Source organism: Trachurus trachurus (assembly GCF_905171665.1).
Source record: "Trachurus trachurus genome assembly, chromosome: 17".
In the NCBI taxonomy this organism is placed as follows: Eukaryota; Metazoa; Chordata; class Actinopteri; order Carangiformes; family Carangidae; genus Trachurus; species Trachurus trachurus.
Genome location: NC_139900.1, coordinates 8,020,315 through 8,032,945, shown reverse-complemented (window position 1 = coordinate 8,032,945; position 12,631 = coordinate 8,020,315). Strand labels below are relative to the sequence as shown.

The 12,631-nt window shown below is 41.8% G+C and overlaps 1 protein-coding gene across 2 annotated transcripts in view; it reads right to left on the bottom strand.

Annotated features, from left to right (window-relative positions):
• The window catches only part of LOC311000282 (enhancer of polycomb homolog 1-like), a 43,485-nt gene extending 35,823 nt beyond the window's left edge, over window positions 1-7,662 (bottom strand). Inside the window, exon 1 of one of the 2 annotated variants that reach the window (XM_083990958.1) lies at window positions 7,577-7,662. Coding sequence is in view for 1 of the 2 variants with exons in the window: in XM_083990957.1 (XP_083847083.1) it covers window positions 3,847-3,999 (153 nt within the window). In the remaining variant the exon portion in view is untranslated. Of the gene's footprint in view, window positions 1-3,846; window positions 4,327-7,576 lie in introns of those variants that run through there. The other variant, XM_083990957.1, reaches the window with a different exon arrangement.
• Window positions 7,663-12,631: the final 4,969 nt, after the last annotated feature.

Sequence of the window (12,631 nt, the reverse complement as noted above, 5' to 3'; positions counted from 1 at the left end):
AGTGGTGAAAAAAGTGGTGAGAGCGAGGCAGGTTGTGTAATAACGCAGTGAAACCAATTAATCACAAAAAAAAACAAACCAAAACAAAGCAGCCCGTGTGTACATGTAGTAATCTTCCATTCATGGGTCAGTGACTGGAGGTTTCCAGCTGGCAGACTCACTCGTCTGTGTTGTGGAGCTACGGTTTTAAGAAGCTGCCCTCCTCCCTCCCTCCCTCCCTCCCTCCCTCCCTCCCTCTCTCTCTGAGGCGAGCGTTCATTTCCCACGCTGCCCACAGACACAGTCAGAGCACAAACTGTCAACACTGAGAAAAAAAAAGAAGAAAAAAAGAAGAAAAGAGGGAAACAAGCTGACGAAGCCAACTTTCAATTTCACGGCACGGACGGAGGCTGCTCAGACTTTGGACAGGTGACATGCCCCAAATTCCCACCCAGCAAGGTCACACAGCGAGGAGCGGACCGTCTGCCAGGACCTGTGTGTGTGTGTGTGTGTGTGTGTTTATGTGTGTCTGTGTGTGAAAGAGAGAGTACAAGAGCGGTGTCTGGCAAAGAGGCAAACACAACAGATGCCTGTGGGTTCCCACCGGGGCCGCCGCCGCTCACACTGACCTCACTTTCACCCAAATGTAAACACAAGACAAAAGTGTCTGGTCCAAAACAAACAAGCCGCACGTGCTGAGGGAATTTCTTTCTGCGATGTCTGTGCTCTTCAAGTCCAACCACACACACACAAAAACACACACACACACTGTAAAATTACAAAACCACATGCTGGACCGAGATATGGTTTCCTCAAAAGTCCAGCAGCAACAAGAGAGAGAGAGAAAAGGCGAAAAGGGCCCGTGTACACTGCAAAAACTCAATTATATTTGTCCTTTTTCTTGTCAAAATGTCTCATTTCTAGTCAAAACTAATCTCTTTCCACTTAAAATAAGACTCATCACCTAGAAATGTACTGAAATTTCCACTTGTTTCAAACAAATATTCACTTGAAATAAGTAGAAAAATCTGCCAGTGAAAGCAAGTTTTTTGTGCTTGTAATAAGGAAGAAAAACATTTCAAGTGAAAATTTGCTTGAAAGAAGTAAAAAGTGTCTAGAAACAAGTTACTTTTCATGTGATGTTTCTTATTTTAGGTATAATGAGATTTGTTTTGACTAGAAATGACATTTTGACTAGAAATAAGACACGATATTTGAGTTTTTGCAGTGTAGAAAGCGCTGCTCTGTCTGTGGTGAGAGTTCAACAGCTCACTGGTCTGTTAGCGCAACACGCCACACGTTCACCGCCACAGACCACCGAGCACCGAGCGGGTTGTGTCGCTAGTAGTCGAGCGGTTGTGGTGGTGGCGACGACTCAGACACATGCAGAGCTGCAACAAAGCTCAGCAACTGCCTCCTTGTGTGGATCAATCAGAGCAGAGCAGCAGAACCACTGGAGCAACAATGCAAAAAAACTGCAACAATTAATCGATTAATTGAACAATAATCGATCATTAAATTAATCGTCAACTATTTTGATAATCGAATAATCGGTTTGAGTAGTTTTTGAAGAAAAAAAAAAGTCAAAAGTCTCTGATTTCAGCTTCTTAAATGAAAATATTTCTGGTTTCTTTGTTCCTTTAAGACAATATAGTGAGTATCTCTTTGGTTTGTGGACAAAACAAGACATTAGAGGACGTCATTTTGTGGTTTGGGAAACACTGATTGATATTTTTCAACATTTTATTGACCAAACAACTAATCAATTAATCGTTTAAATAATCGACAGATTAATCGATTGATGAAAATGATCGTTAGTTGCAGCCCTAAGAACCATAATAATAAATATGAATAAAAACACATGCATTTGCTGAGGCATCAATGATTCAAACTCAACTGTGACGTCAAAAAATTCAACGCACGCCGGCCCATCTCTTCTGATAATACGACTGTTACATAACCAAACCGCTCCAGCTGAGCAGAGCACAGACTTTGAAGTGACAGCAAACCCCCCTGCACTCCTCATTTCTTCCCCCCCCCTCCTCCTCCTCCTCCTGCTGCTGCCCTGATCTCCTCCTGTGCGCCACGTGCCTCCGGTCTGCCACCAGCCTGCTGTGCCATCTGACACACTGAACCCCTGACACCGAGGCTGGGCTCCCACAGCAGCAGCAGCAGCAGCATCAGTCCGTCCATCGCAGGCGCCTGTAGTGATACTCTCATACTCATACTCTCATATTTAAACATCAGTCAGGCAGCTGAGTCAGCTACAGAGTACAAACCCCTCAGAGAAACTGAATATATCACTGAGAATAGAAAAGATAAATAAAAACAGGCCTCGCTTTGCCACCACGCTGTTGCTGCTGCTGCTGTCTGATGAATGAATGGCATCAATACAACAGAGGAACAGGTGAAAAAAAGGAGGAGGGGGGCATCTAGTTTACAAACAAAACAAACCAACCCACTGCCTGACTGATAACTAAAAACAACTCCATGTGGGACTGACAGAGCCCAGACTGTTTATCTACCTGCCTCTGAAGCTGGTGCAGCATCAACAGCTACAATATATAGCCTAATGTTATAATAATAACAATAAAAGTACAACAATAATAATAAAACTAAATAATAATCATCTCAAATCTTAAATATCTTATTACTTCTCTTTCCTGCAAGGACAGTGACTTATTATTATTAATAAAAGCATGTGCATACGTGTGCCAATGTGACAAATCAGATGTCAACACTGTGAAGACGACAGCCTCCTCATCCTACTACTGAACAGAAATACAATCAGCAGCTTTTAACTTAAATGGATTAAATAATTCTCCAGCCTGACAGCTACACAAACAAACAACACGCCGCATGCATCTACAATAAACACACAGTGTAAAAATCCCAACTTCCACAACAGTTAACTACACACAACACATCACAGAACAGTGCACTAATGAAGAACATGTCAACACACACACATAAGCATATAAATATCAATACACACACACACAGAGAGAGGTTAGGTTAAGTGTTTCCAAATCAGAGCTCCAGACTAACTTTTTTTGTTTTTTAATTAAAATCTTAAAACTTTAGGAGTGCAAATGCAGAAAATGTAGCAGTTGTACACTGTAAATCGACTTTCAAACCAAATATTCACATTACATTTCCTTTGCACACATTGAGCTGCTGTCTGTCACCTGTAATGACAGATTCCACCAGATACTTTCAGTGTTAAAAACACACAAACAAACAAAAAAAACAGTAAATTGCCTGGATGCACATGTGCAACTAGATGCAACATTTACATGCACCGTCCTTGATTTTAGGAGCAAAATGCCCCCTCCATCACCATTTAGGAGGCAGCCTGGAGCCCTGCAGATGCATGGCAGCACTGTTGACATCCCTGTCTGCTCGTGGTGCTGCCGGTGGTGGCTGCACAGATGCCACATAATGTAATATAATATAATATGAAATCACTATAGCTCCCCCTTGCCCCGGTCCTTCGCAATTACGCCAACAACAAGGCCCCCATCCCTGACAGTCAGTCAGACAAGACAAAATGTCGGAATTGCCGAAGTCACATGACTCCTTTGTACTCAGAAAAACCACCTCACGCACAAATAAAGCCGCCCAAAACCTGCACTTTTCACCCAACAACGACACAATGTTCATACCAACAACGACACAGTGTTACCCAGGCTCGGCTCGCCGCCTGCAACAGAATTCTATCGTGTTTCTTCTCAGAAAATCGGCCGCCATTTTGTGTCAAAGCTTGCGCAGAGAGAAAAAAAAAGAGGGACGTCGCCTCTGATCGTGTTGAAAAAAAAAGAAAAAAAAGAACCAAAAATAAAATAAAATAATTAAAAATAACCATACCGATTCCTCTTCTTTCTCCATCCCCGTAGGCATCTGCGGCACAGCCCGGTTAATGGAGGCATATTCGTGTAGGTCGGGTAAATCCTCACAACGGAAGACGGGTAGTGGCTTGGAAGCGTCCAGCGCCCGCGCCCGAAACGACAATTTACTCATTTTTTTTTTCACAATATGAATCTATCCGATCTCCTAACAATAATAATAATCTTCACCACGGTGCCGAGTGGAGCTTTCATGGATGTTTCTGGTGCGGTCAGTCTCTAGTCTAAGTTGTTGTGGCTCTGAGGCTGTCTGTAAATATAAAGGGCGTCGCCAGCGGAGGAAGGAGGAGGAAGGCCCGGATCTCGGTCGCTCTCTCTCGGACTGTTTTTCTCCGACGCTCCGCTGCCTATCGCTGGTTCAGTGCGCCATGGACCAACATGGCGGACATTTAAAACTCTTTTGCGCTTGTTTCGCTCGCAGCGGTCCAACCCCCCAGTCCGCCGACCGACCATTCCCACACGGTCCCGGGCGCGTGCGCGTTGCGGGGGTGGAGAGGTGGAGGTGGTGGTGGTGGAGTGGGGTGGGGGGGGCATTGGGGCATTTCTTCTACTTCTTCTTAGCAAACTAAACTCCTCTGCACACATTATGCACATAAATAAATAATTGAAATATAACCATTATGCATGGCCGAAATACATACCATAATAAAAAAAGAAATAAGTAAATAAGAGATGTGTGAAGCGTCTAAATAAATTAAAGGGAAATTACAAATAAAATAAAATAAAAAGTTAAAAATCCTAAAAAAAATAAAAATAAAAAAAAAAGGGAAAGGAAATGACTTATATTATTACTTTACACCTAATGATTGAATTATAACATTTCAAGACAAAATTGAAAAATGAAATTACAAAATGGAGGTAATTAATATGATTCATGTGTAATTAAAGGGAAATTACAAATACATAAAAATAAAAAAAAAGTTAAAATCCTTTTAAAAAAAAGGGGGGGGGGTGACTTTATATTATTGCTTTACACCTAATAATTGAACAATAACACTTTAAGACAAAATTGAAAAATGAAATTATAAAATGGAGGTAATTAATATGATTCATGTGTATTTAACACACACACAAAAAAGATTAATGTCACAAAATGTGATAAAGTTTAACAATCTTACTCCAATTTTTTATTGTTTAATGCTAATTCTGACCATATGATAAATCAATCAACACATTTTACTTCCTACCTACACCTCTCTAATCAATATAAATCAAATCTCATCAATCCAAGTTTATTTTGCCATAACTTTCTTTTAGGAATGCATTGATAAAATGGGTGTTGCCTAGTTCAATAAAACAGGCTTCGCCTGAGAAACACAGTATAATTGCCCTGAAATATTTTGAGGAAAACTATCAATTATTCATTATTTGAGAGATTCTATATTAGTTTTTATCAAAATTTTTTGTGATGAAAGCTATTATAACTAACAAGTAAAGTTAAATCAAATAATACTATACTTTAGATACAATTCTTTTCTGCTTTTTGCGTTTATACTTCAGAGCAAAACTGGAGAAAAACAACCCCTCATTCACTCCAAGCCAACGCCTAAAACCCACAGAATTAACTGCTCCTGCAAACTGACCTGAGATAACAGATCCACTGAACCTTATCTACCAGCCCTGATTCTACTGCAGCCGGCAACACAGAGAGAAAAATGTTTGTACCAGGTGAAACACTTCATGGCATTACGTTCAATCTGTGAACAATGTCGCCCTCTCCTGGTCTGACAGGCTGAGGAGGCTGATTTTCAGGATAAGATCACACACACACACACACACACCATTTAGAGAATATTTAGATCCAACATACTATGCAGCTCCATGAGAGTACATAATGTTCAAAATGTGAGACTCCAGCTGTGTCAAAGCCTTAAAGGGACAACGAGGAGTTTTGGAAAAGCGAAGTGTTTTCACACTACATTTATGAGACAGACAGACTCATGTTTTCATTCATCAATAATTAAAGTCAGAGGTTCAAAGAGGTTCACATCCGTCGTAGTCCCGACCATAAACGGCAATTCGGCGGCGTTATTCTCATGACTCGCCACGAAACCAAAAGTAAAGAAACGCTGGTCGGCTCACCCAGCATTTCCACCACCACTAATAATAACAAAATAACCATAGAGACAAAACCATATATTTATCTAAAATGGGCCCATTAACAAGTGCTAACGTAGATTCATCCACATTAACGTGATTCTTTTAAATAACCAAATAGAAACTCCTCGTTGTCCCTTTAATCATGACTGTGGGCATAATTTATCGGGGGGTTATAACCGGAGCAAAAATCAAATCCAACCAATATCGCACCATAAATAATCAAATAATAGCAGTGATCGGAAAACTGATTGTTTTTTCTCTCAAGCACGATTTGGTCTTTTTGGTCTTTCTGTTGTATAGACAGTGATCAATCAATAAAAACAAATTCCACATGTCTATTTATCCCACCAGGACGCCTGTTACGTAAAGCAGCTTTGTGACCATGAGAACATTAAAACCACAATATACAAATGTGAATTTGAATATTATTGACCTGCTGGGTAAACATCAGCTGCTTGCAATATCTTTTTTTTTTAAGTATATTTTTTGGCTTTATTTGATAGTGAGTGAGATAGACAGGAAAGGGGGAGGCAGAGAGAGGGGGAATGACATGCAGGAAAGGTCTGCCCGACGTGGGATTCGAACCGGGGACGCCTGGACTGTAGGCTCTACATGGGGTGGCCGCCTTAGCCACTGCACCACGCACCGCCCCAGCTGCTTGCAATATCTTACCAATACGATCAGCAATACTGTGATTGGCCTGTCACCGTAATGACAGATTCCACTTTATGTCGCCCCTTTGGTCTTTACATTGTATTAAAGGGGAATTGCCCTTTTTTTCCCTTTACAATCTGGACCTTATTTCTAGCATAAAATACAATGATTTCCTCACCCAGATAACTTTGGTGTCATTACAAGTGGTTGTGATGAAATGAGCTCCAGCCGAGAGGCGCGTATATCCGTATAATGGAGTCTACAGGGCAGCAGAATGCAGCCTCTAAATAACACATTATCTGCAGAGAAACTCCTTCATTTCACCAATATTTAGTTCTGATAGGCTAGTGCTATTCCCCTCTGAGTCCAGGGTTAGCTGTTATCAACATCCGGGGTCTGTAGGTTGACCTACTGACCTCTGACCTGGATGATGTCATCTCTGAGCGCCGCCCGGCTCATTCTGATAATAATCATTCTGCTTCGGCATTCGGGTCACGCGGGAAACACGCAGTTAACGAACCATAGCATTAGCAGTAGCAACTTTAAGGTAAACCAGGTCTGAGGTCAGCAGGTCAACCTACAGACCCCGGATGTTGATAACAGCTAGCCCCGGACTCAGAGGGGAATAGCACTAGCCTATCAGAACTAAATATTGGTGAAATGAACGAGTTTCGCGGCAGATAATGTGTTGCACTGCCCCGTGTACTCGCATTATACGGATATACGCGGCTCTCGGCTGGATCTAATTTCGCCGGAATGACTTGTAATGACACCAAAGTTATAATGATCGTATTTTATGCTAGAAATAGGGTCCAGAATGTAAAAAAACGGCAATTCCCCTTTAATGACATGCCGTGTACATGCTACAGAACCAGAGCCAAAGCCATCCATATGTCTTACGATACAATTTTACAATCAATAGAAAAGCAGCACCTTACCTGTTGATGACATGGTGTTTATCCAGGGTCCACCCAGGCGAACAGGTGAGCTCTTCTTATCATTGTTAAATCCACTGAGAGCATCATGAGGCCCTGAGAGAAAATCCACAAGAGAAAAGGGAACATTAAGTTAAAAGTCTGTGATGGACATAGATAGAAAACCTGTGATGAAAGTCATTAATATAATAACTCAGTTCCAGGGGGAAAATAAATAAAACCAAGTGGCATAAAAAGAGAAAAGAACCCAAAGTCTTTATTTTATTGATTCAAAAACAGGTGTGGATGGAAGAAGGAAGCTGACTGGGTGGAGAATCGCCGCTTGCTCCGGCCCTGCAGCGACCACACCTGGCTGCAAATCCCTCCTGATCACATTTATTGATCTTTGATCTTTGTATAATGCAGTGTTACAGTTTATAACATTTACTACAAGAAGTTTTGTGATCCTTAAAACCTTACCTCCAGCGCTACGATGATGATGACGACATAAATAACTTATTGTAGAGATAATTAAGGTGAAAAAGGTCAGAGGATCGACATTTGGTGTTTCCATTTTAAGCACCAAACAGGTTAGAGCTTAAAGGGATAGTTCAACATTTTGGCAAATTCTCCTATTGCCATAATCCCTATAGTCATAGCAGTAGGTTCATTACCTTTAATAATTATCGGTGCATGTTGTTTTGAGATCGGCGGGGCAGAGACGTGAGCTGCTCAGCGAACTCAATGGAGGTGAACGGTACAGGTCCCCTGTCCCTCAACAAACTCATCAAATACACAATCCAACAACTCCACAACGCTCTGGTGGACAAGTTGTGACCTGCACATTCACCACGCTATGAGATAATCATGTAACATTACGAGACAGAGTTGTTTTCGAGGCAAATGCAGCCGGAACTACATTCCAGACACGGCTGCTGGGCGGAGGGATTTCAAAAGCACAAGTAGTTCTGAGTATTTGCTTCATGTGTCGTAATAGGGCTGCAACGAGTGGCATATTTTACTATCCAAATGTTCGGGGTCACTATTTGAGTAGTACTTGAGTACTCGTTTGTCGATGGGGGCCCCCCATGATTACATGATTATCTCATAGCGTGGTGAATGTGCAGGTCACAACTTGTCCACCAGAGCGTTGTGGAGTTGTTGGATTGTGTATTTGATGAGTTTGATGAGGGACAGGGCAGGGGACCTGTACCGTTCACCTCCATTGTGTTCACTGAGCAGCTCACATCTCTGCCCCGCGGATCTCAAAACAACATGCACCGATAATTATTAAAGGTATTGAACCTACCCCATAGAGACCATAGGGATGGTGGCTATAGTCAAATTTGCCAAAATGTTGAACTATCCCTTTAAGCCCAAAATCTGGGTACAATGACTCTCGCACCCTCCAAACATTTGAGTCCTTTAACATCTGATCTCTTTTCACTGGGTGTTCACCAGCGTTAGCTTCAGCAGCACGGGCCGACGGCCTTAAGAGGTTAATGTTACTGGTGTTTATCTTTTATGTCTCATGTTACTACTGGGTGAGAAGGGGTCGTATTTTAGTGACAAACTCTGCCCCTGAAAACCACTAGAGATCCGAATCTGAGGTTAAAGTTAAAGCAGAAGTAAGCTATCTGGTCGTTTTGGCTAATGCTGCGTTCCAGGTAGGCTTTTGAAACCGTAAATTACAGCTTCAAGTCACAACTTACGACTTTGTAGCGTTTCAGGCAACCCACTCGTGTTTTTCCGACCTGTTTTACCGGTGAAAGTCACTATAACGGCCACTCGTAACTTCTGACCCCTGAACTCGTACCAGATTGAACTGGTACGACTTCACAGGTCGGAAAAACACGAGTTACGGGTTGCCTTGAACGCACCATAACAGTCCTCGTCCCTACGTCACCACATTCACGGCGTCCCTTGGCTGCGCACACAGCCCTGCATGCCGTTCTCTCTCCTCATTGGATAAAAACTGTAGGATACGAGAAAAGTTTTCTCCTCGGCTCAGAGCAGAGCAGAGTGACTGACAGACCCGTGTTTTGGTCCAAACACTCTATGTAAGTGATTGCTGTCGGAAGATATAACTATTTAAGACTTATATTAACACAAATATATCACTTACTTCTGCTTTAAACCTGAGAACCTGCAGAAATATATTTAACTGTTGTTAACCCATTTCCTTGTCACTACTACAGTAACCCATCCTGTTAGCCTGTCCATTACGCAAAGCAGCTTTGTGACCACGAGCACACTAAAACCGCAACATATTTATGTGCATTTGAATATTATCGACCTGCTGGATAAACATCAGCTGCTGGGTCCATTTAAGATTAAAAAACAAAACAAACCCAATGACATTTATCAATAGTTCTGTCCCTATGCATCGATTCCTACTTGCGATATCTTACCAATATGATCAACAATACTGTGATGCAGATGCATATGATATAAGATATGTTTATGCATTTGACCTGTTCTGTTACTCGTCTGTATTGAAGTTATGTCTGTTTTAAAACAGGTCAGATAGTGGGACACTGGCCTGTTTATATGTATACGTATTCACTCTTTATGATGCAATATTGAAATCATTGACATAATTACCCATCCATTTCAAATGCATGTTTTCTTTCCGAGGTGAATCTCTTTAAAATATTCTTCAGTGTATTCCAGTTCGAGGTCACACAAGGCCTCGGTGTCCAGCAGTGTGATGATTATTATGCAAAAATTAAAAATTAAAAATTAAAAGAAAAGGCCAGGGTGAAAGAGTTTAGTCCCTCCAAGTTAATATCTGTGACCTTTACTGCTGAGCTTCTAAGACAAACAATACAGACACAGTAAGAAGAGACCGTGTCAACCTAACAAACAGTATTTTCATGCCTCACATACTTGGTGCTAGCCTACATATGTCCCCATGTGGGTGGGGTTTGTCACACAATACCCTCAGCTTCTCTCTCTCTCTCCCCACTTTTATGATTTACAGCTTCCCTGCGTTATTTGTGTGAACTAAGTGAACCCTCCCACTCAGTTGCTCTGTTTTCTATTATGAGGAATTACTAACAAATAATGATAGTAGCCTACTACTACTACTACTACTGTAGGCATTAGGCAATGTAAGGCAGGCAGCTCTTCCAACCCTGTTGTCCCTAAAAACTTCCACCTTTTCCAGGCAGGACAAATCCCCTTTTTTGAGTCCTTGTAGGGAGAGGTGGTGTTGGTGGTGTTTTTAGGAGGGGAGCTCCTCTCTGTGTGTGTGTGTGTATATGTGTGTGTTGGATATGAGAGATCCAGTGTGTGATCTGTGTAGTTCCCTGGCAGACCACAGTCCTGCCTGGCACTGTTCAACCACCACACACACCCTATAAGCCTGTACGAGCCAACAATGTTACATTAAAATAAACCAAATAAACCTTTAAAAATGCTGGAACCCCCCACCCCCCCTCCTCCTCATATGAAACCATGTCAGATTAATCCGCCTGCCTCCTCTTCTTCACCTCCTCCTGATGATGATGATCTCTCCTGTCCATTAGCCTCGATCAGGTTTCCGACTGTCTAATGTTTTTAAATACAACAACTCATCAACTAGATTTTGTGTTTTATACGATTGAAAAACCACCTCCTCTTGCTCACAATCGATCGATATCACACTCGCTTCGCGCACACAGCTGACATAAGTGATTAGGAACTTGTGTGTGTGTGTGTGTAGTAGGCTATGTGTGTGTGTTAGTGTGTGTGTGTTTTTTTTAGTGCTGAATTGCATCCAGCTGACCAGCCAGGAATTTGATTGCGTGTATGAAATCATCTGATGCCAGAAAACACTTTTCACGATGGGCCTCTCTCTGCTTCTTCTCTTTTCTGTTTTTATTTTATTTTTTTATTCTCTCTCTCTCCTTCTCTCTCTCTCTCTCTGTGTGTATGTGTGTGTGTGCGTGTGTGTGTGTAAGCAGCCGTCGATTCAAGTTTATTACAACAAGAAAAATACTCACCGAGTCGATCATTCAGCACACGTCCGGGTTTTTTTTTTTTTTTTTAAAGACAGATGGACAACATTTCTGCAAGTCAGAAGTAAAAATAAAAAAATAATAATAAATAAAAAACGCCAGGCAACAGCAACACGACGCAGCCAACTAACAGCGACCTGAGCCGAGGCTACTTCTCCCTAGTTGGTTTCATAATAATAAAAACGAAGCAGCGGTGAAGCCGGTGCTCCCGGTGGTGGAGGAGGAGGAGGAGGAGAGGCCGCTGTCCCGGTTATAATATATTATATCCTCCGCTCATCCGTTAAAAATAAATAATAATAGATCAATAAATAAATAATTGACACGCCGTTTGTCGCTCGGTGATGAAAACTCAGTATTTCCCCTGCTGTCGATGTGAAGGAAAGAGGAAAAAAAAAAAAAAAACAAGAGATCCAGGCTTGAAACTAGAGAGGTGGAGAAACCAAAGTGCTACTGTTGGGGGTTAACAACTTTGCTGTAAAAGGAGGCCTCTGATTGGACGGCCGCGGCCACCAATCACCTGTGGAGAGCCCCTGGGCTGGTGGCGTCACGTTCCACTGGGGATGGAGCGAAACGTGATTGGCTGAGGATGTCGGCATGAAGCCTGAGCTCCAGCCATGTTGTTTCTCTTTTCCTTTTTTTTTCTCTACACGTTTTCCTTTACTTCTACCTCTTTACATGTTTGTTTATGTATTTATTCATTTATATGTCTTTACTTTTACTTATGTCACTCATTTACACTCCTGTACACACATGGGTGGACATAAATCATACTAGAACAGGGGTCTTCAACATTTTTCAGGCCAGGAAACCCCAAACTGATGGACAGATGGAACAGGGACCCCCTCCTATATATATATATATTGTGTTTTATATTAGGCAAGGCAAGGCAATTGTATTTGTATAGTCCATTTTTACAAACAGTTTGTCTCAAAGGGCTTAAACAGCATCATAACAACATCCTCTGCCCTTTCACCCTCACATCGACTGAGGAAAACCTCCCAAGAAAACCATTTTAACGGGGAAAAAACTGGGCCTAATAGTGTCATAAACATATCTTGTTATTTTGAATTCACTACTA